Genomic DNA, 24,474 nt, shown 5'->3' on the forward strand with positions numbered 1-24,474 from the left:
GGTGGGGGGCGGGGGGAGGGTGTGGCTCGGGTGCCCGAGTTGCGGGAGTGGGTGGAGGGCCCGGGCGCTCCGGCCTCACCAGCCCGAGCCAACTTGCGCTAGAGTCGGGCCCGCCCCTTAAGGGGTTAATCCTTTTCTCATGTTACCGAGCGGCTTATAAGGAGGGGGAGGCCAAGCCTCCGCCTTATTGGGAGCCTTTTGGGGTTTATTCTCTTCCCTTCTAACTTGGTGAGTTGGTTTATTATTTTACATGTTTAAAAGTTTGATTGTGGGATGTGGGTTGTTTTTTAAAAAATATGTGTTGGGGCCTTTTTTTGGGATGGGAGGCGGAGGAGACCACTGAACATCTTCACATTTTGGAGAGGTTATTCCCAAAAATATTCGCTCTGACAGTTAGGAATGCCCAGGGCCACCGGGATGACGCGCTCGCGCCGGTGTGGGTAGCTGAGAGTTGAATGTCCGTGACCCTGGTACAGTTGGGTCCCGGAAGATACCTAAAGGCACGCCTGGCCTTTGAGTGCCCCCTGCCCCGGGTTGGGGGCTCCGGGACGTCGGAAGAATCGGGGGCTCCAGGCTCAGCCCCTCCGCGGATTTTCCGCATGAAGTTGCCTGCGCGTCGCAGGAGCGAAATGTCAGAGGTACCTTCCTTCCCCAGGCTGGCGCGCGCACGCAGGCCGGCCACTGAGGCAGCGCGAGGGAAAGTGGGGCTCCCTGCCTCCCCCGACCCCCAAACACAGCACTCCCTGGGGCGTCCACCGTTTGTCCCCAGCGGGAAGGCGGGGATTTCCCGGCAGAGCGCGGGTCCTCCACCTGGACGGTCAGAACTGTCAGCGGCTGACGGCCGGTCCCGCGCAACTTCAAGGTTCCCGGGCTGCCAACCGCAGGAAAGCGCTGGTGTCGCCGAGCAGTTCCGTAGCAAGGGAAGATGGTTTTGCAGAGGAAATGGGTTATTTCCTTCTAGGTTGTTGTCGTCTTTTCTTTTTATTCCCCCCACCCTAGCAAGACAGGTCATAGAAGTTTGTTAGGTGGCGTATATAAAATGTCACCAAACACGGGGGGCGTCAGTCTTAGAAAAAGCTCCCCGGAGCCAACTGGGGAAGAGCAATTACAACTTGTCAACCTGGAAGCCGGTTTTGTTTGCACGGTTAGACACTCCGTGCCAGCTCCTTCTCGCAGGAGATGGTTTCTACCCCGGGAATGAGATTTCTCAGTGATCTGATTGTTTTTGCAAATCATGGTAAGATAGGTGTCTTGCTTGTAAAAAAGATGCCAAGTGCTTATGCTGAAATCTCTAAACCATGCATCTCCCCATGTCCCAAGCAGCGTTATGTGGCATTTTTGGGGTCAACAATACATCCGGCCAGATGATATAATAGAAACCCCTCTTCTCATAATTAAGGGAAGAGTGTCCAAAATAGGAAGTTACAGTGTGTAAATAAACAATGCAGCCAAGTGGAAAAGCTCCTTCCAGTGTAATGAGTACCACTAACCCTGAGTTTTCCTTCTGTGGTTTCCGAAAAAGGACTTTCCTCAGTGGAACTCCTGAGGAGGACACTTAAATTAGGGGCTCAGGTTTCAACACCATAGTCTTGTAAAATGGTGACTCGGTTGTAGCCAGTGATTCAACATCGTGAGGCAGCTATCCAGGTTAGGTTTGGAAATTTTTTTAAATAGAGAATGCAGATGAACTTTAGCCAAATACAGACTGGTTTTGACAACTTGGGCCAGAAACAACTTGTCAAAGCTGTTCTCCGGGCTACGCCTTTAAGAAGAAGAGAAATCCGCAGTGCTTTTGCTCGGGGTCTGCCTACAACAGTAGCCACCCCATTTCCATCCAGAGCCTGCGTTTTGAACCTTGCTCTTAGCTGACCCTGGAATAACACTCTGATGGTCTACAATAATCCAATTTTTTTCATGCCCTCGGGCCAAATCTTCTCTCAACAAATTAAATCACAGTGAAACTCCCAAGGATAGCGGATTTCCAAGCCTTTGGCAAGATACCTACTTATTTATTTGTTTAGAGGCAGGGTCTCACTCCCATCATGGGAGTGCAGTAGCGTGATCTCTGCTCATTGCAGCCTCGACCTCCCGGGCTCAAGCGATCCTCCCACCTCATTTTTAAATTTTTTTGTAGAGACACAGTCTCACTATGTTGCCCGGGTTGGTCTCAAACTCCTGGGCTCAAGTAATCTGCCTGCTTCGGCCTCCCTAATTGCAGGGATTATAGGCATGAGCTACTGCACCCGGCCAATACTCATTTATTTAAGGGGACACTTAACCACATGCTACTAGGAAATCCTCCAAACTGCCCGTGGATTGTGTCATTGTACTTCCTCCAGAAGAACACTAGGGTGAAGGGAAGATGGCTGCCGGGAACCCCCATTCAGAATTGTCGAGTTTTACAAGTTGGAAAAGGCTTGAGAGACTCCCCTAACAACCCATGCTTTACAGATGATAGAAGTTCTAGAAGTTCAGGATTCTGTGGTTTCCATAAGTGTGCAGCCAGTTAATGGTACACAGAAATTAACAAATATGGCCTAAGAGCTTTAAGAAGACCAACTCTTCAGCCTTGCCTTCAAAGGGCTTAGAAGGATTAAAGCAAGTGACGGTCAAAGGCTGTCATAGAAGTATAGACTATTAGGGCAGGAAGAGATCTAAGCTCATCAGAGTCTAGTTCAACTCCCTTTTTTACATTTACCTTGATTTTACATTGACATTGAAAATGGGGAAGTGAAGTGATTTGCCTAAATTCCATCATCCCTAAAGCAGGGGTTGATGGGCAGGATGACTCAGCTTGCCTCACCAGTTAGATCCCTACACAGCTGAAAAATATCCCTACCCATCAGATAAATTCACATGGCCACAGACCAAAGTGGACAGATAAACTTTTATATTCTGGAACTTACAGAGGCTTCTGCATAAATGAGTTCAAAATTCAGGCCTCAGTTGCTTTGTTTGCAGAGACAGAAGGTTTGGCCTTCTGCTGAAGGAATGGAAAAAAAGAAAAGGAGAAGGCCGGGCACAGTGGCTCACGCCTGTAATCCCAGCACTTTGGGAGGCTGAGGCGGGCGGATCACAAGGTCAGGAGTTTGAGACCAGTCTGACCAACATGGTGAAACCCTGTCTCTACTAAAAATACAAAAAAAAAAAAAAAATTAGCCGGGCGTGGTGGCACGCGCCTTTAATCCCAACTACTCAGGAGGCTGAGGCAGGAGAGTCGCTTGAACCCGGGAGGCAGAGCTTGCAGTGGGCTGAGATCGCACCACTGTGCTCCAGCCTGGGAGACAGACTGAGACTCCATCCCCCCACCCAACAAAAAAAAAAAAAAAGAAAGAAAGGAGGGAGGGAGGGGGAGAGAGAGAGAGAGAGAAAGAGAGAGAGAAGAGAAGAAGAGAAGAGAAGAGAAAAGAAAAAAGGGAGAAGAGTCCAGGAAGGGTTTTATTCTGCAACCAAGCACTTTCTCCCCTTATGACTCGTTTTTTTAAGGGAAGACCTGTGCATGACTTTACTTAAATGCAGGCATTATCACCCAGGAAGGTTTAGAAACCAGGTTATCCTGTTATTACTTTATATTGTGGTCTTATCTTCAAAGCTAAATATAATAGGACATAGGATGCTTTAGGATGATAAAGGCATAAACCTTGGGGGTAGGACGGGGTTCAGGGTGTCATCTTTCCTTGATGGAGATCTCAGTTATAAAAAGAAAAGAAAGCTTCTGTCCAAAAACCCAAGAATGCAGGTGAAAGTTATATGTGGCTCTAGCTAGAGTAGAATAGCTCAGACATAAAGCAGAGTTTTTTAAAAAAACTAAGGAATTAACTTCCCAGCAGTGGCTCAGAAAGGAAATAGAAATGAATAGTCCACCATCTGGCTAGGTGAGGTGGCTCACACGTTTAATACTATCACTTTGGGAGGCCGAGGTGGGAGGATCGCTTGAGTCCGGGAGTTCCAGACCAGCCTAGGCAACATAGGGAGACCCTGTCTCTATTAAAAAAAAAAAAAAAAAAAAAAGAAGAAGAAGGCTGGGCATGCTGGCTCACGCCTGTAATCCCAGCACTATCATTTAGATACTATCTAACATTTAATACTATCACTTTGGGAGGCCAAAGCAGGCAGATCACCTGAGGTTAGGAGTTCAAGACCAGCCTGACCAACATGGTGAAACTCCATCTCTACTAAAACAAAATTAGCCGGGCATGGTGGCGCACGCCTGTAATCCCAGCTTCTTGGGAGGCTAAGGCAGGAGAATCACTTGAACCCGGGAGGTGGAGGTTGCAGTGAGCTGAGATCGTGCCATGGCACTCCAGCCTAGGCAACAAGAGCGAAACTCCATTTCCAAAAACAAAAACAAAAAGTCCACCATCTTCTAAACAGCTGTCATAGAATAGATCCAAGCAATGATCAGCTAGCTACTTTACACCCATGTTTGCAAGAACCATCTAGCATTTACACTTTCTCCGAGCTCAGTTTCCTTGGGCCACCAGGCTTTGCTTAAGCCATCAGTTGATTAATAGAATTCAGTACTAAATTCAAAAGTATCAGCTGTTTCTCACACCTGTAATCCCACACTTTGGGAGGCCAAGGCGGGCAGATCACTTGAGGTCAGGAGTTCGAGACCAGCCTAGCTAACATAATGAAACCTCATCTCTACTAAAAATACAAAAATTAGCCGGGCATGATGGTGGGTGCCTGTAATCCCAGCTACTCGGGAGGCTGAGGCAGGAGAATCACTTGAACCCGGGAGGCTAAGGTTGCAGTGAGCCAAGATCGTGCCACTGCACTTCAGCCTAGGTGACATAGCAAGACTCCGTCTCAAAAAAAATTAAATAGAATAAAATGCTCTCCTGTAGGCTTGTACAGCAGGAGCCCTGGAAGGCAGGAGATTCAGCATTGGGCTATTTCAGTCAAGTCCCTTCACCTCTTGGGGATCAGTTTCCCGATTTTACAAAATGAGTAAGATTTTACAAAAAGGAATTGTAAAAGATGACCTCAATTTTCCCCTTCAGCTTTAACATTCAATAATTCTAACTGTATTCAGGGGTTACAGATTCATCCTAACCCCATCCATTTTGCAAGTGTAAACATCTGATGATACAGGCAAGGGAAGAGAGGAAAAGGGCAGCTGGCACCAGAACTTCAGTGCTGGCCAGACAGAGCCTTCTCATGATGGCAGGTAATCTCAGCTCATACAAAAACTGCAATCTGGTCCCACTCATCTAAATGCACCCCACAGCCTGGTCCACATGGTGAGACCCTGTCTCTACAAAAAATAAAAATTATGCCAGGTGCGGTGGCTCACATCTGTAATCCCAGCACTTTGGGAGGCCAAGGGGGGTGGATCACGAGGTCAGGAGTTCCAGACCGGCCTGGCCAACATGGTGAAACCCTGTCTCTACTAAAAATACAAAAAATTAGCTGGGCATGGTGGCGGGCGTCTGTAATCCCAGCTACTTGGGAGGCTGACGCAAAGAATTGCTTGAACCTGGGAGGTGGAGGTGGCAGTGAGCCGAAATCATGCCACTGCATTCCAGCCTGGACTCCATCTCAAAACATAAATTAAAAAAAAAAAAAAAAATTGGCTGGGCATGGTAGCATATACCTATAGTCCTAGCCACTTGAGAGGCTGAGGAGGGTCACTTGAGCCCAGGAGTTTTTTTGTTTTTGTTTTTTGAGACGGAGTCTCGTTCTTGTCACCCAGGCTGGAGCGCAGCGGCACAATCTCAGCTCACTGCAACCTCTGCCTCCTGGGTTCAAGCAGTTCTCCCACCGCAGCCTCCCGAGTAGCTGGGAGTACAGGTGCGCACCACCACACCAGGCTAATTTTTGTAATTTTAGTAAAGACGGGGTTTCACCATGTTGGCCTGGCTGATCTCGAAACCTGACCTAAGGCAATCCACCTGCCTCGGCCTCCCAAAGTGCTGGGATTACAGGTGTGAGCCACCGTGCCCTGCACGAGCCCAGGAGTTTTGAGGCTGCAGTGAGCTATGATCGTGCCACTGCACTCCACGTCTCTCTAGGGTCTTTATCAAATTTTATCACTATATGTTTTGTTTCAAGGTGGTCCTGAGCCCTCCATTAAAACTCTTAAGACCTTCTGGGCACATTTCTGGGTTAGAACAACTGTGCCAATTTGACCTTGGTCTTAGTAGCTACTGAGTCCTGACTGCTTGTCAGAAATGTGCTGAACTCTGGCAAGATGTGGTTGAATCATTTACATAGGATGCATTTCAGATCCATTCATTTTCCTTAGCATCATCATCAGCAAATATTTTAGTCCATGGAGGCAGAGACCATCTCTTGGTTTTTCACTGTAGTGCCTCTATAGTGAAAGCAAGGACCTGACACCTGATAGGTATTTTGTTGCAAAAGTAAATACAAGCTGTGTACAAGGTACAGGCGGGGTCCGGGGACATGGGGTTGTACAAAGAGAAATAGACCTCAGATTTTGTGAGCATATAATTTATGACATATCAACACACATCAAAATGCAAAGGCCTTTGCTGCAAAGAGCATACTCATCTTACAGCATCTTATGCCTTATTTTAATCAACCAAATATTTAGCCGTAATAGTGTATAAAGTGAATATATAGTCCTTCCCAAGTACTAGGCTACAGTGGGAATGGCGCTATCAGTAGGATGAATGATATTAAGTTAGATCAGATTTGCTGCTTTTTAAGATTTGTAGAGTAAATTCAGAACATTAGATTTTAAAAATAGAAAACCAGCAAGTCTGTTGGATAGATGAGATTGTGTCCTGTTATTTTTCAGTTGCCTTCTACTTTCAATAAAACCTTTGCCTTAATAACTTTGACCCAACAACTTATGGCTAGGAAAAGGATATAAAGGATATAATGCACCCTGACCCTGAAAATTCACCTGTATACAATTGTATAATTGTAAAGAATTTTTTTTACATTTTATTTATTTTTTATTTATTTATTTATTTATTTATTTTAGACAGAGTCTTGCTCTGTCACCCAGACTGGAGTGCAGTGGCACGATCTTGGCTCATTGCAACCTCTGCCTCCCAGGTTCAAGTGATCCTCCTCCCTCAGCCTCCTGAGTAGCTGGGACTACAGGCACGTGCCACCACACCTGGCTAGTTTTTGCATTTTTAGCAGACACCAGGTTTCACCATGTTGGCTAGGCTGGTCTCAAACTCCTGACCTCAAGTGATCCACCTGCCTCGGCCTCCCAAAGGATTACAGGCATGAGCCACTGTGCCCAGCTTTTTTTTTTTTTTTTTTTTTTTGAGACAGAGTCTCACTCTATTGCGCAGGCTGGAGTGCAGTGGTGTGACCTCGGCTCACTGCAACCTCTGCCTCCTAGGTTCAAGTGATTCTCGTGCCTCAGCCTCCTGGGTAGCTGGGATAACAGGCTCGTGCTACTACTAATTTTTGTATTTTTAGTAGAGACAGTGTTTTGCTATGTTGGCCAGGCTGGTCTTTTTTTTTTTTTTTTTTTTTGAGACGGAGTTTTGCTCTTTTTGCCCAGGCTGGAGTGCAATAGCACGATCTCGGCTCACCACAACCTCTGCCTTCCAGGTTCAAGTGATTCTCCTGCCTCAGCCTCCCATGTAGCTGGGATTACAGGCATGCGCCACCACACCCGACTAATTTTGTATTTTTTTTTAGTAGAGACAGGGTTTCAAGACTATACTTTCAGGGATCATTTCTATAGTTTGTTAGTAGAGACAGGGTTTCTCCATGTTGGTCAGGCTGGTTTCAAACTCCCAACCTCAGGTGATCTACCTGCCTCAGCTTCCCAAAGTGTGCTGGGATTACAGGCGTGAGCCACTGTGCTCGGCCTTTTTTTTCTTTTTTTTTTTTTTTGATACAGAGTCTCACTCTGTCGCCCAAGCTGGAGTGCAGTGGCGCGATCACGGCTCAATGCGAGCTCCGCCTCCAGGGTTCATGCCATTCTCCTGCCTCAGCCTCCGGAGTAGCTGGGACTACAGGCGCCCGCCACCATGCCTGGCTAATTTTTTTGTATTTTTAGTAGAGACGGGGTTTCATCGTGTTTGCCAGAATGGTCTCGATCTCCTGACCTCGTGATTCGCCTGCCTCAGCCTCCCAAAGTGTTAGGATTACAGGCGTGAGCCACTGCGCCCCGCCTAGTCTGGTCTTGAACTCCTGACCTCAAGTGACCCATCCACCTCGACCTCCTAAAGTGATAGGATTATGGGTGTGAGCCACCACGCCAGCCAACTTAAAAAAAAAATTTTTTTAGACAGGGTCTTGCTCTGTCATTCAGGCAAGAGTGCAGTAGTGTGATCACTTCTTACTGCCGCCTCAAGCTTCCAGCCTCAACTCAAGCAATCCTCCCACCTCAGCCACCCAAGTGGCTGGGACTACAGGTATGTGTCACCACACCCCACTAATTTTCTTTCTTTTTTTTTTTTTTGAGACAGAGTCTTGCACTGTCACCCGGGCTGGAGTGCAGTGGCACAATCTCAGCTCACTGCAACCTCCACCTCCGGGGTTCAGGCAGTTCTCCTGCCTTAGCCTCCCAAGTAGCTGGGGTTACAGGCACCCACCACCACACCTGGCCTTTTTTTTTTTTTTTTTTTTTTGTATTTTTAGTAGAGATGGGGTTTCACTATGTTGGCCAGACTGCTCTCAAACTCCTGACCTCATGATCCACCCATCTCGGCCTCCCAAAGTTCTGGGATTACAGGCATGAGCCACCATGCCCGGCCCTGCTCATTTTTTTAAACACTTTTTTGTAGAGACAGCGTCTCCCTATATTACCCAGGCTGTTCTCAAACTGCAGGGCTCAAGCAATCCTCCAGCCTCAGTTTCCCAAAGTGCTGGGATTACAGGCGTGAGCCACTGTGCCTGGTCCTATTTGTAGTTTTTTTTTTTTTTTTTAAATTTAAGTTCTAGGGTACATGTGCACAACGTGCAGATTTGTTACATATGTATAGATGTGCCATGTTGGTGTGCTGCACCCATTAACTCGTCATTTAACATTAGGTATATCTCCTAATGCTATCCCTCCCCCTTCCCCCAACCCCACGACAGGCCCCGGTGTGTGATGTTCCCCTTCCTGTGTCCAAGTGTTCTCATTGTTCAATTCCCACCTATGAGTGAGAACATGTGGTGTTTGTTTTTTTTGTCCTTGCGATAGTTTGCTGAGAATGATGGTTTCCAGCTTCATCCATGTCCCTACAAAGCCTTTTTTATGGCTGCATAGTATTCCATGGTGTATATGTGCCACATTTTCTTAATCCAGTCTATCATTGATGGACATTTGGGTTGGTTCCAAGTCTTTGCTATTGTGAATAGTGCCGCAATAAACATACGTGTGCATGTGTCTTTATAGCAGCATCATTTATAATCCTTTGGGTATATACCCAGTAATGGGATGGCTGGGTCAAATGGTATTTCCAGTTCTAGATCCTTGAGGAATTGCCACACTGTCTTCCACCATGGTTGAACTAGTTTACAGTCCCACCAGCAGTGTAAAAGTGTTCCTATATTTGTAGTTTTTTGAGGAAGCTCCATACTGTTCTCCTTATTGGCCGTACTAGTTTACATTCCCACCAACAGTGTATAAGAATTCTTTTCTCCGCATCCTTGCCAGCATTTGTTATTTTTTTGTCTTCTGATCATAGCCATCCCAAATGAGGTAAGATGATACCTCACTGTGGTTTTGATTTGGATTTCCGTAATGATTTGTGATGTTGAGCATTTTTTCATATATTTGTTGGCCATATGTATGTCTTTTGAGAAATGTCTGCTCAGATTATTCACCCATTTTATTTATTTATTTATTTATTTGAGACAGAGTCTCGCTGTGTCACCAGGCTGGAGTACAGTGGCACGATCTCGGCTCACTGCAACCTCCACCTCCTGGGTTCAAGTGAGTCTCCTGCCTCAGCCTCGCGAGTAGCTGGGACTACAGGTGTAGAGGTGCATGCCACCACGCCCAGCTAATTTTTGTATTTTTACTAGAGACGGGATTTCACTATGTTGGCCAGGATGGTCTCGATCTCTTGACCTCATGATCCACCCGCCTCAGCCTCCCAAAGTGCTGGGATTATAGGCGTGAGCCACCGCCACCAGCCTGTTCACCCATTTTTAAGTCAGATTGTTGGGGAGTTTTTTTGCTGTTAAGATGTTTGAGTTCCTTGTATATTCTGGCTATTAATCCCCTGTCAGATGAATAGTTTGCAAATATTTTCTACCCTTCTGTGGGTTGTCTTTTCATTCTTTTTTTTTTTTTTTTTTGGAGGCGGAGTCTCCTTCTGTCACCCAGGCTAGAGTGAAGTGGCATGATCTCAGCTCACTGCAACCTCCACCTCCTGGATTCAAGCAATCCTCGTCCCTCAGCCTCCCAAGCAGCTGGGACTACAGGTGTGTGCCACCAGGCCCAGCTAATTTTTCGTATTTTCAGTAAGGATGGCATCTCACCATGTTGCCCAGGCTGGTCTCAAACTCCTTAGCTCTCAGGCAATCCACCCACCTTGGCATCCCGAAGTGCTGGGATTATAGCGTGACACACTACACCTGGCCTCACTCTGTTGATATGTTTCCTTTGCTGCGCAGAATCTGTTTAGCTTAATATAATCCCATGTTTATTTCTGCTTTTGTTGTGTGTGCTCTTCCAGTCTTATCCATAAAAATCTTTCCTCAGACAAATGTCCTAAAGTGTTTCCCCTATGTTTTCTTCTAGTAGTTTTATAGTTTTAGGTCTTGCATTTAAGTCTTTGATCCATTTTTAGTTGATTGTTGTATAGGGTGAAAGGTGGGGATTTAGTTTCATTGTTTGTATTGATATCCAGTTTTCAAAGTTTCATTTATTGAAGAGACTGAACTTTCTCCAATGAATGTCTTTGGCACCTTTGCCAAAAATCAGTTGGGTGTAGACATGTGGATTAATTTCAGGGTTCTCTCTTCTGTTCCATTGGTCAGTGTGTCTGTTTTTATGCCAGTACCATGCTGTTTTGATTACTGTCGTGTTGTCATATATTTTGAGGTCTGTTAGTGTGATGCCTCTTTTTTCAGGATGGCTTTGGCTATTCATGATCTTTTGTGGTTCCATACAAATTTTAGGATTTTTTTCTTCTATTTCTGTGAAGAATGTCATTGGTATTTTGATAGGAATCCACTCTGTAGATTGCTTTGGGTCATATATAAATAATTCTTTTTTTTTTTTTTTTTGAGACAGAGTTGCTCTGTTGCCCAGGCTGGAGTGCAGTGGCACAGTCTCAGCTCACTGCAACCTCCTCCCAGGTTCAAGCAATTCTCCTGCCTCAGCTTCCTGAGTAGCTGGGATTACAGGTGCCTGCCACCATGCCTAGCTAATTTTTGTAGTTTTAGTAGAGATGGGGTTTTGCCATGTTGGCCAGGCTGGTCTCAAACTCCTGACCTCAGGTGATCCACCCGCTTCGGCCTCCCAAAGTGCTGGGATTACAGGTGTGAGCCACCGCGCCCAGCCATAAAGAATTCTTAAACTTGAAGTTGGTTGCCATTAAGAGCTCGAAGACCATGGACTCATTGATTATTATAGATATCATTAATTTTTAGTTAGGCTAAAAATACACATGACTGTTTCAAAGTATATGTAATTACAGAGGCTTTGAAAAAGACAGTATTCATGTGCTAGAGCCCAATCCAGAAGACTTAAGTTAAACCAATGTCAATGTCAATGTCTCCTTAGAAGTGTTAAGACAGGTCGGCTTGTTCTGATGTTTATTGCAGTTTGAATGGAGAGGCACAGTGAGGTTAGGGGTAACTCAGTTAACTGGTATCCAGATGGGGCCCTACAGGCTTGTATAATAGTACCTTATTTAGACACCATATTCTAGAGTATCATCATGTACTTGGAAATTCAATTGCTAATATACTAAGTGGTGGTCAACTTTGAGGAAATTACTCCTGCTTTACAAACTCCCAGAAGACAGAATGCCCTCATTTTGATTTATAGTGACATTGTGTCTGTGTAGGTACATCCACATGGAACACCAAATCATAATCAGAATATTGCTTATTGAGTAGAAAATGGCGGGGAAGAAGAGTTGACTGGGTGATCACGGTGGCCAGGGACATCAAGCAGAGATGCTTATGGTATCTCAAACACTTACTCGGTGGAAGGTGCTGGATGCACGGCCACTGTTTGCTTTTCAGCCTCCGTTTTCTAGACTTCATTTCTGATCAACACTCCTTATGGTCAATTCAGTCTTTTTTTGCCTAAGTTGAGTCCTTCAAGGTCAGCATTAATACTTGGTCTGGTGGCCATTTGGTGTCCTTCAATATGCTTCTAAATATTCTGCTCTGGTTCTTCATGTCTGTTTTTCCCATTTAACTTTCTTTTTGGGAGGCCCCATGTACAATACCAAGATTTGTATATACATATATATGCATAAAATTATCCAAATACTTTATACTGCTTGTACATGATTTAAATATTCAACAATCAGCCGGGTGTGGTGGCTCATGCCTATAATCCCAGCATTTGGGGAGGTCAAGGCGGGTGGATCCCTTGAGGTCAAGAGTTTGAGCCCAGCCTGGCCAACATGGCAAAACCCCATCTCTACTAAAAATACAAAAATTAGCCGGGTGTGATGGTGGGCGTCTGTAATCCCAGCTACTCGGGAGGCTGAGGCAGAAGAATCACTTGAACCCGGGAGGCAGAGATTTCAGTGAGCCAAGATTACACAACTACACTGCAGCCTGGGCAACAGAGTGAGACTCTGTCTCAAAAAAAAGGAAAAAGAAAAAACATTAGCTGGGTGTGGTGGCACATGCCTGTAGTCCCAGCTACTTGGGAGGCTGAGGTAGGAGAATTGCAGAGGTTGCAGTGAGCTGAGATCATGCCACTGCACTCTAGCCTGGATGACAGAGCAAGACTCCATCTCAATAAATAAATAAATAAATAAATATTCAACAACTTAAGAAATGGGGTAAATAGTTCTTATCTGTTGTTTGCTTAAGAGTATGAGAATCATCGATCCTCATGCTATTGCTGATCTGAATTGCTTTTAACTTTTTCTTTCAGATTAAGAATGACCCAAAATAAATTAAAGCTTTGTTCCAAAGCCAATGTGTATACTGAAGTGCCTGATGGAGGATGGGGCTGGGCGGTAGCTGTTTCATTTTTCTTCGTTGAAGTCTTCACCTACGGCATCATCAAGACATTTGGTGTCTTCTTTAATGACTTAATGGACAGTTTTAATGAATCCAATAGCAGGATCTCATGGATAATCTCAATCTGTGTGTTTGTCTTAACATTTTCAGGTTAGTACATCTTTCGGCCTAACCATGACGTAAGTATAGGGCCCTTTTAATTTGGCTACCTTGGTAATGGTAGTCGATGTGTTTGTGATGCTTTCATTCCCTTATATGCCTGTTGGTCCTTCCTAGCCCTGACTAACAGGGTTTTCAGAGCATTGAGGATTGGCAAGAAACAAAAGGCACTGAAGAAAAAAAGCCTTATTTGCCAGCCATGACAGCCTTCAGTTTAACACACATGTATTAAACATCTGCTGTCTGCACACTCTTAGGATTCTGTACGTTCCCTTGAGGAGTGCAGTCAACCTCCTTTTGTGAGGATGTGAGGATATAGTCACTGTCTAAGAAGCAACATCAAAAAGTTGCTGATGGCCGGGCACAGTGGCTCACACCTGTAAGCACTTTGAGAGGTCAAGGTGGGTGGATCACTTGAGGTCAGGAGTTCAAGACCAGGCTGGCCAACATGGCGAAACCCCATCTCTACTGAAAATAGAAAAATTAGCCAGGCACAGTGGTTTGCACTTGTAATCCTCGGTACTTGGGAGGCTGAGGCATGAGAATTGCTTGAACCCGGGAGGCAGAGGTTGCAGTGAGCTGAGATCACACCACTGCACTCCAGCCTGGGCAACAGAGCGAGACACCATCTCAAAAAAGAAAAAAAGTTGCGGCCGGGCGCGGTGGCTCACGCCTGTAATCCCAGCACTTTGGAAAGCCGAGGCAGGTGGATCACGAGGTCAGGAATTCGAGACCAGCCTGACCAACATAGTGAAACCCCCTCTCTACTAAAAATACAAAAAATTAACTGGGCATGGTGGTATGTGCCTGTAATCCCAGCACTCAGGAGGCTGAGGTAGGAGAATCGTGTGAACCTGGGAGGTGGAGGTTGCAGTAAGCCCAGATCGTGCCACTGCACTCCAGCCTGGGCGACAGTGTGAGACTCCATCTCAAAATAATAATAATAATAATTGCTGACATACCAGGCCCCAATCTCATAATTCCAAGTGGAAACATGTAAATGTGGATGCATGAAGCAAAATGAGATGTGTGCAAGGAGATAAGGTGAAATTACAAATATTGTTCTGAGGAGACCTTCTGAATTCCAAGCACCTGTTTCCCTAAAGGACTTCACTGATTCATCATTACATAATATACTCCCAGACCCAATCGCATAAAATAAAATGGGGCTTCAGTATCATTTTTAACATACTAATCTTCACTTGGTCCTATAAAGGGCTATTGGATATACATGCCAGGTCTCATGAGTTCATTGGTCTGTCAGAAATAATTGCCAAGGGTTTTCTAAGAGAAAAGGGCTGTTGAACTCACCTCAGAAAGTTAACCAAGCTGGGCATGGTGGCTACGCCTGTAATCCCAGCACCCTGGGAGGCCAAGATGAAAGGATTGCTTGAGCCCTAGAGTTTGAGACTAGCCTGGGCAACACAGCAAGACTCCATCTCTACAAAAAATTAAAATAAAAAATTGGCCGGGCATGGTGGTACACACCTGCGATCCCAGCTACTCAGGAGGCTGCAGAGCGAGGATCGCTTGAGCCTGGGAGGTCAAGGCTGCAGTGAGCCATGATCATGCCATTGCATTCCAGCCTGGGCAACAGAGCAAGACCCCATCTCAAAAAATAAAAAAAATAAAGAAAGTTAACCAGGCTGACCTTAAACTTCCCTAAGTTTACCCTTACACACTGTCATGGAACTGTTATCTCTGAAATTAAAGCCCTTCTTTAAATGTAGTCCATTTTTAGCCATAGAATGTCTTTACAAGGCAGTTCTACATGTTTTTACCCTTTGGGTAAGGTAGAAATTTCTCATTAGCCGGGTGTGGTGGTGGGCACCTGTAATCCCAGCTACTCGGAAGGCTGAGGCAGGACAATCACTTGATCCTGGGAGGCAGAGGTTGCAGTGAGCTGAGATTGTGCCACTGCACTCCAGCATGGAAGACAGAGCAAGACTCTGTCTCAAAAAAAAAAAAAAAGAGAGAGAAATTTATCTTGTTAGTTCTCATACTATCCCTTACAAGTTTCATGAAGTCGTTCCTGGTTCTATTTTAAGTGAGTATCAAGATAACTTAATTTTTTTTTTTTTTTTTGAGACGGAGTCTTGCTTTGTTGCTTAGGCTGGAGTGCAGTGGTGCGGTCTCAGCTCACTGCAACCTCCGCCTCCCAGGTTCAAGTGATTCTCCTGCCTTAGCCTCCCGAGTAGCTGGGATTACAGGCACCTGCCACCACGCCTGGCTAATTTTTTGTATTTTTATAGTAGAGACGGGGTTTTGCTATGTTGGCCAGGCTAGTCTCTAACTCCTGAACTCGTGATCCACCTGCTTCGGCCTCCCAAAGTGCTGGATTTACAGGTGTGAGCCACCGCATCCAGCCAAGATAACTTAATTTTTAAATTGTGGAATGCTTAATTACCTTCTTAGAAAGATAACAAATGAATTAGGACTAAAATGTTACATTTGGTAATCTAAATAAAAAGAAAATCTCAAAGCTTAAGTTTTAGGTCTTTTATAACTAAAAATAAAAATGTAGTCAACAAGAAATTTCCACTTAATACTATTATACCAGAAGATAATTCTTCCAAATGCTATTATTCTAGTTGTTAATGCTTTGAGCTAACATCCTGGCTCAAAATGATGAGAGTGGTTTTATTATGAGCTACATCCAAGATTACTCTGTATTCTAATAGTTAACATAGTAGATACATATAGACTAACCCAAAAAAATGGAATCCTTTTTTTCCCACTTCCTTTTCTAGCATGTTGTTGTTCCTTGACCCAACTCTCAATGGCTCACTTACGTCACTGTTGTCAAGTTAATATTAAGTAACCTATAACTAGGAAACTAATTTGCCAGATTTAAATGTCCTAGGGGATACAGCTTATAGAAGCTAAGCAAATGATGATTCACTTTCAATTATCTGTCCCATAGCAACTCTCCTTCAGGAGTGCATAACTTAGAATTCACATTCTTTCATCCTGTCAAGAAACTAACTAGGCTGGGCGCGGTGGCTCACACCTGTAATCCCAACACTTTGGGAGGCCGAGGTGGGCGGATCACCTGAGGTCAGTAGTTCGAGACCAGCCTGACCAACATGGAGAAACCCCATCTCTACTAAAAATACACAATCAGCCGGGCATGGTGGCACATGCCTGTAATCCCAGCTACTTGGGAGGCTGAGGCAGGAGAATCACTTGAACCCAGGAGGTGGAGGTTGCAGTGAGCCGAGATCACACCACTGCACTCCAGCCTAGACAACAAGAGCAAAACTCCATCTCAAAAAAAAAAAAGAAACTAACTAGAATCTGACCCCAAATGGAGCTTTTTAAAAAGAATCCAAAGTAGTGAGTAGAGAAAAAATAATTCAAGCAATCATAGGAAAACCAATTTTTATTATAGAGTAACATAAATTAAATACATATCTAATTTTATAGATGCTCATGGTGAGTCAGAGTCATCTAAAAATATAGATAAAAGTTTTATACTGTTATTCTGGCTTTCTCTTTCAGGAGTCTGACAAATCGTGTTGAATTTGAACAAATAGTAAAATAATTCCTGCACTGACTTTGCATGAAATGTGTTATGGTTTGGTTTTGTTTTTTCTTGAGACAGGGTCTCACTCTGTCACCCAGTATGGAGTGCAGTGGTGCAATCTCGGCTCACTGCATCGTCTGCCTCCCAGGCTCAAACAATCCTCCCATCTCTGCCTACCAAGTAGCTGGGACTACAGGTGCACACCACCATGCCTGGCTAATTTTTGTATTTTTTGTAGAGACGGGGTTTCACCATGTTGCCCGGGCTGGTCTTGAACTCCTGGGCTCAAGCGATCCTCCGTCCTCAGCCTCCCAAAGTGCTGGGATTACAGGCATGAGCCACTGCGCTCGGCCATATTTATATTTGACATCATCTCTCCATGTGCAAGACGTGGAGGAAGGAGTCTTATGGCAGCTAACCCTGAAGCCTCTGTGAGTTAAAATATCGTTTTGTTCTTTCCCGGCAGCTCCCCTCGCCACAGTCCTGAGCAATCGTTTCGGACACCGTCTGGTGGTGATGTTGGGGGGGCTTCTTGTCAGCACCGGGATGGTGGCCGCCTCCTTCTCACAAGAGGTTTCTCATATGTACGTCGCCATCGGCATCATCTCTGGTAAGTGTTCCTCTTTGGCTCAGAAGTTGTCTAGACACTTAGTTTGAAGAACAAGGAAGGGGAAGGAGGAAATTAAAGCCAAACTATATTTCTTTCTCTTTCTTTTTTTTCTTTAACATTAACAGTGTCTCAGATCAGTAGTTTTGAACTGAGCTATATGGACTTCAGGGTACCCGGGAATCTGTTCTCAAGTGCCCAAGGGTTTTTGTTTGATCTTCACCAAAGATGATGATAATTTCTCTTTTGCTGTATTTGCAGCCAAAAGATAGCATTTTTACAAAGTAAGACGAATTTCTGTAGCCAGTATTTCTCACATCAGTGTCTGAGGATCCAGGGCTGTAGGGGAAGTGCAACATGCCAGACTTATTCTTGGGGGCCTAAGAAAACCTTTTTCCATTTAAAAGGAGTAGCCAGCGTGGTGGCTCATGCCTGTAATCCCAGCGCTTCGGGAGGCTGAGACAGGAGGATCACGTGAGCCCAGCAGTTTGAGACCAACTGGGGCAACATAGGGAGACTCCATCTCTACAAAAAATAAAAACTAGCCAAGCATAGTGGTGCGTGCCTGTGGTCCCAGCTGTAACCATCCTATCACTTTGGAGGCTGAGGTGGGAGGATCACTTGAGCCTGGGAGGTCAAGTCTCCAGTGAGCTGTGATCACACCACTGCACTCCAGCCTGGGCAACAGAGTGAGACCCTGTCTGTTTAAAAAAAAAATGAAATGAACAATAAAAGGAGGCCATATATTCCTCATAGATGATAGATACACACACAGTTGTTAAGATTTGCAGACTTTAAATTTTTCCTGTATTTCTGCACATATGAAACGACTTATTTCTTTCTAGATACAAATCTTATATAAAATTTCATGCAATAATAGTTTCATCCATTGTGAATTATATAAATTTGAAAAAAGGTGTTGCAAAGATAAAAAAAAAAGTTATACTTTTAGTATCCCAAACAACCACTGAAGTTTATCTAGACCTTTAATGAAACCCATCTTTCTTTGCAACATCACCTTTGTCCAGAATGAATTACTTGGCTCCTAGAACTTAAGATTCAAAAAGCAAAACCAAAAATCCCACATCTTTTAATGCATCCTTCCAGTCTCACGCAGTATGTGGGTCTCACTGGCTTTTTTGACTTTTCTTTCACAGGTCTGGGATACTGCTTTAGTTTTCTCCCAACTGTAACCATCCTATCACAATATTTTGGCAAAAGACGTTCCATAGTCACTGCAGTTGCTTCCACAGGAGAATGTTTCGCTGTGTTTGCTTTCGCACCAGGTAGGTGGACTACAACAGTCTAAGTATGAATGTGGATGAGAGACGTCACTCAGGTATTCTCGCTACACTAACTTTTGCCAACAGTATGGATGACTTTAAGTGTATGTGTAATGAGAGGTTATTTACGTCTCTTCTCCAGCTCATTTTTAGGATCTGTCCTCCCTAACCCCCACTTTAGGTATTCAGACCACCTTAATAATAGGTTTCAATTCCTAACTGGGCACATATGCAGTGGTAGGGCTTTCTTGACACATGCATTCCAGAATAATCTAGTAATTTGCAATTATTCACCTGTTATGTCCTCTCGTTTTTCAAAAGAGCTACATTCAATGTGGATTTAGATTATGCTAATAAACAGCATTCTTATCTGTGTGTAGATCATCTCAAAACAATTTGTAACTGAGCACAGTGGCTTACACCTGTAATCCCAGCACTTTGGGAGGCTGAGGTGGGTGGATCACCTGAGGTCAGGTGATTGAGACCAGCCTGGCCAACATGGCAAAAACCTGTCTCTACTTAAAACACACAAAAAAAGGCCAGGTGCAGTGGCTCATGCCTGTAATCCCAGTACTTTGGGAGGCCGAGGCAGGCAGATCACGAGGTCAAGAGATCGAGACCATCCTGGCCAACACAGTGAAACCCTGTCTCTACTAAAAATACAAAAATTGGCTGGTTGTGGTGGCGCAGGCCTATAGTCCCAGCTACTCAGGAGGCTGAGGCAGGAGAATCGCTTGAACCCGGGAGGTGGAGGTTGCAGTGAGCTGAGATCAGGCCACTGCACTCCAGCCTGGCGACAGAGTGAGACTCCGTCTCAAAAAATAAATAAATAAATGAAGATTGAGTACATTCATACTGCTGAGTATAATAAATTTCCACAGAACTTATAACAAAATCTGGATCCATATTTCTTCTTGATGGCTCCTCCCAGGTCTTGAGTCCATTATTGACCTTATATTATTTCTTCTTCACTCCTGCCTGTTCAAGCAATCATGGCTCTGAAGGAGCGCATTGGCTGGAGATATAGCCTCCTCTTCGTGGGCCTACTACAGTTAAACATTGTCATCTTCGGAGCACTGCTCAGACCCATCATCATCAGAGGACCAGCATCACCGAAAATAGTCATCCAGGAAAATCGGAAAGAAGCACAGTATATGCTTGAAAATGAGAAAACACGAACCTCAATAGACTCCATTGACTCAGGAGTAGAACTAACTACCTCACCTAAAAATGTGCCTACTCACACTAACCCGGAACTGGAGCCGAAGGCCGACCTGCAGCAGGTCCTGGTGAAGAGCAGCCCCAGGCCAAGCGAAAAGAAAGCCCCGCTATTAGACTTCTCCATTTTGAAAGAGAAAAGTTTTATTTGTTATGCATTATTTGGTCTCTTTGCAACACTGGGATTCTTTGCACCTTCCTTGTACATCATTCCTCTGGGCATTAGTCTGGGCATTGACCAGGACCGCGCTGCTTTTTTATTATCCACGATGGCCATTGCAGAAGTTTTCGGAAGGATCGGAGCTGGTTTTGTCCTCAACAGGGAGCCCATTCGTAAGATTTACATTGAGCTCATCTGCGTCATCTTATTGACTGTGTCTCTGTTTGCCTTTACTTTTGCTACTGAATTCTGGGGTCTAATGTCATGCAGCATATTTTTTGGGTTTATGGTTGGAACAATAGGAGGGACCCACATTCCACTGCTTGCTGAGGATGATGTCGTGGGCATTGAGAAGATGTCTTCTGCAGCTGGGGTCTACATCTTCATTCAGAGCATAGCAGGACTGGCTGGACCGCCCCTTGCGGGTAATTTAAATACACAAAATACAAACGCTTGTCTACTTTCCCTTATGAATTGTGCTAGCTTCCTGTTCAAGCCATAAAAAAACTTACTGCCGTTTTATATTTCCATTGAATTTTAGAGCTGCCAGGGATTAGAGATTACCTGAGCCAGCCCTCTTGATTTAAATATGAGGAAACTGAAGGCCAAAGAATTGAAGCTAAAGGTCAGATGGTAAATTAGTGGTCGAATCAGGACTGGAAGCTGTGTCTGTAGTCCAGATTGACCCAGGCCTTTTTTTTTTTTTTTTTGAGATGGAGTCTTGCTCTATCGCCCAGGCTGAAGTGCAGTGGCACAGTCTCAGCTCACTGCAACCTCCACCTCCTGGATTCAAGTGATTCTCCTGCCTCAGCCTCCTCAGTAGCTGGGACTACAGGCACCCACCACCATGCCTGGCTAATTTTTGTATTTTTAGTAGAGATGGGGTTTCACCATGTTGGCCAGGATGGTCTCAATCTCTTGACCTCGTGATCCGCCTGCCTTGGCCTCCCAAAGTACTAGGATTACAGGTGTGAGCCACCGCACCCGCCAACCCAGGCTTTTTCTATCACCTTGCCTTCTCTCATGCTAGGCAAGAACTACTCATGGATTTATCACCTTCAGAGCCCACCTGACTTTTGGAATGATAGAACTAATAGACTTCTGTAAGTCATCTTCCTTTCTTAGGAAAGGTATTTGGGAATAGAAAGCAGCACTCTGTAAATACCTAACTGATTTATACAGAATATTTCCTTGTAGGAGGGACATAGGTATGTTTCATATCTTAGATCCCAAATGGGTCTTTAAAGTGTTTGTGATTAGAAATCGTACCCCCTGTCAAAAGATACCTAAAACGGGCCGGGCGCAGTGGCTCGTGCCTCTAATCCCAACACTCTGGGAGGATGAGGCGGGCGGATCATTTGAGGTCAGGAGTTCCAGACCAGCCTGGCCAACATGGCAAAACCCCGTGTCTACTAAAAATACAAAAGTAGCCGGGCATGGTGGCAGGCGCCTGTAATCCCAGCTATTCGGGAGGCTGAGGCGGGAGAATCGCTTGAACCTGGGAGGCGGAGGTTGCAGTGACCTGAGGTTGCACCATCACACTCCACCTGGGGCAACAAGAATAAAACTCTGTCTAAAAAAAAAAAAAAATACCTAAAGTGAACTCAAGTGAAAATAATACAGTTCCTTCCTACCGAAGAATGTTACCTTTTCAAAGAAGTATGCATCTAATGTCCCAGGTTTTAGGTCCTCTGCTAGGACAGACTTAGCCCAAGAAGAACAAGTATATTGGGTGTTTGTCTCTTTCTCCTCTCCAGTCTAGTAAAGATTTCTGCCCTTAACACCCATTTTTCTTTAGAAACACAAAAGAAAACAAGGAAGGCAATGAAACTGAGAGGCTTCTGAATGGGATGGTCGCCTGGGTGAGGGGCTTATGTCTAGGAAGGATGCTGTTAACGGACGCCATGCTCTCTTCCAGGTTTGTTGGTGGACCAAAGTAAGATCTACAGCAGGGCCTTCTACTCCTGCGCAGCTGGCATGGCCCTGGCTGCTGTGTGCCTCGCCCTGGTGAGACCGTGTAAGATGGGACTGTGCCAGCGTCATCATTCAGGTGAAACAAAGGTAGTGAGCCATCGTGGGAAGACTTTACAGGACATACCTGAAGACTTTCTGGAAATGGATCTTGCAAAAAATGAGCACAGAGTTCACGTGCAAATGGAGCCGGTATGACACACTTTCTTACAACAACAGCCACTGTGTTGGCTGGAGACGGATGGGGTGGGCCCAACAGGGACACAAGGAGGTAGAAGAGCCAACCCCTCTACTCCACTTTCAAAACTACATTTTAAAGGGAATGTGTATGTGAAAAGCACTACCAACATCGCTTTTGTTTTGTTTTGTTTTGTTTTGTTTTAAGCTTTTTTTTTTTGCTTGTTTTTAAAGCCAAAACAAAAAACAACCAAGCACTCTTCCATATATAAATCTGGCTGTATTCAGTAGCAATACAAAAGATATGTAGAAAGACTCTTTGGTTCACATTCCGATATTAAAATAGTGACATGAACTGGCAAAGTGGTTTTAAAAGCTTTCACGTGGGATAAATGATTTTCTTTTTTTCTTTTCTTTCGTCCTATGGTCTTGTCTGAATAAACTACTATCTTGAATAAAACAACATCCAACCCAGGTCATTGAAATGAAATTGGCCAGTCAAAAAAAAAAAAAAGACTTCAATCATTTTAAAAATTCCTAATTTTCAGAAATATGAATAAATAGTTTTTGTTAAACCCTTTGTAAAATACCGAGGTTCCCATTAACAAATTATGGCCTCTGCTTGCTGGAAATGAAATATAGTTTAAGACCAAACATTTTACTAATAAACAAATTTTAAGTATATATATATATAACTTCATAAATGTGAAGATTACCACTTCTTTTTATGGCCAGTCCTTACCAGAAGTGTCAGTACAGAATATACAAAATGGCATTTAAAAATGTGTTTCCTATTGCTTTTAGTTATACAGAAATCTGCGACTGTAGTGTCTTTAATTTAAACCACTATTTATTATTAAGTTATTCTAGGATGATTAATCAAAAGAAATAAAATCTGAGACATAAGCAGCATTTTTACCTCCTTTCTGCAGTCCTTTAAATGCCTCACAGAATACGTCTTATCTTGTAAAAATACCTTCATAAAAGGCCAAGTTGTCATGATTCTTCCATTTGATTAGGGGCAACGTGTGCTATTAAAGGGGAAAAAATAATGGATTGCAGATCGCCTTAGCTTTCAAAACTAATTTGTTTTATCATCTAAGAATACTTGAGGAACTTCTTTGATCAGAATTATATTTCAGTGAACTGTTAAAGCATTTCTGATTTAAAGAAAAAACCATCTAATTATTGAAGCATTTCTGTATTTCACATGGGGGTAACAGAGACAATTATGTTATAGCGAGTTACAAGTTGCAATTTACATCTTCTATAACACATGACTTGATTGCTCTAAGTTGCCAGAGGTATCGGGTAACTGGTCATTGTTTTGTTTTGTTTGTTTTATTCTTCCTTTTTTTTGGAGTTACACTACATGTATAGTATTGCTCAAGTTAGCAGTTTTCTGTAAAGAGGGCAAGTGTCAGGATAATAGGTGGACTTTTTACTCACCTATTTTACCACAATCTCACCCTGCAGGTGATGGTCAATGCTTGCTGCTCCATCTTTATTCATCGTTAATGTTAATTTATGACAACTCAGGGGGAAAAACATAACAAGCCTAGTTTGGTTACAGGTACACACAAGCTTGAATATTTCTCTGCACTGAAATGAAAGTGGCATAGTTCATCACCACCTGCTACATTTTGTAGAGCATCTTATCAGCCATAGAAATAGGACAATCTATAAAACTTTGGGGAGGGTGGGGGAGGAAATGACAAAGTGTCTGTCAAAAACAGGCATAATCTAAAACAAGGTGGATGTAGCAAATCTCTGTCACTGCTTGAGAAGAACTTTGAGCTTGTGGCAGTTTTGCAGACTTACATGACTTCAGCACTTTACGACATATTTTTTACTATGAATGTTCAATACAATTTAATATTTATAACTGATTTCTGAGGGATCTGCTCCATGTCTATTCCGTTATCTGCATGAAAACAAAATGTATGCCAGTTTCAGTATGTCAATAATCAAGGTTTTAAATATTTGGAAGAAAATACAAACAAGATTGCTGATCTGTTCTGTATTAGTGACATTCTGGTACTTCTAGATTTGCAATAAATTTATGGATTTTTTATTTAAAGAGACTGATTTTCTTCTAAGATTTTTTATTGACTCTCACAGCATTCAGTGTTTGAGGCAATTAAAGTTATAAAAACTCACCAAAGATTCACTCCAAATAAATAATTTTTTAACGTTTATCTTCTGCAAAACCTGTTAACTCTACTAGAGACACATAGTTTCCCAAGAAGTTTCTACTGAACTTTTTATTTACTTATATTTA

General features: G+C 43.8%; 2 protein-coding genes across 5 annotated transcripts in view; one reads left to right on the forward strand and one right to left on the reverse strand.

Annotated features, from left to right (window-relative positions):
- The window catches only part of ARSG (arylsulfatase G), a 185,395-nt gene that overhangs the window by 153,275 nt on the left and 7,646 nt on the right, over positions 1-24,474 (reverse strand). The window lies entirely within an intron of this gene.
- Positions 9-22,548, forward strand: SLC16A6 (solute carrier family 16 member 6). 2 transcript variants are annotated; one of them, XM_031011445.3, is made up of 6 exons: positions 9-228; positions 13,004-13,242; positions 17,244-17,387; positions 18,542-18,670; positions 19,655-20,470; positions 21,964-22,548. In XM_031011445.3, exons 2-6 carry the CDS (start codon positions 13,011-13,013, stop codon positions 22,212-22,214), a joined length of 1,572 nt encoding a protein of 523 aa, XP_030867305.3. In that variant the 5' UTR covers positions 9-228; positions 13,004-13,010; the 3' UTR covers positions 22,215-22,548. The 2 variants fall into 2 exon arrangements, with proteins under 2 accessions (XP_030867305.3, XP_055242968.2); XM_055386993.2 differs by lacking the exon at positions 9-228 and adding an exon at positions 7,449-8,357.

This window comes from Gorilla gorilla, chromosome 4, assembly GCF_029281585.2.
Source record: "Gorilla gorilla gorilla isolate KB3781 chromosome 4, NHGRI_mGorGor1-v2.1_pri, whole genome shotgun sequence".
NCBI lineage: Eukaryota > Metazoa > Chordata > Mammalia > Primates > Hominidae > Gorilla > Gorilla gorilla.

Excerpts from the sequence above, each read along its gene's own strand:
- SLC16A6 (XM_031011445.3), top strand. The coding sequence starts at position 13,011 with ATGACCCAAAATAAATTAAAGCTTTGTTCCAAAGCCAATGTGTATACT. Across the intron at positions 17,388-18,541 it reads CGCCATCGGCATCATCTCTG|GTCTGGGATACTGCTTTAGT; the intron begins GTAAGTGTTCCT and ends TTTCTTTCACAG. Across the intron at positions 20,471-21,963 it reads GGCTGGACCGCCCCTTGCGG|GTTTGTTGGTGGACCAAAGT; the intron begins GTAATTTAAATA and ends GCTCTCTTCCAG.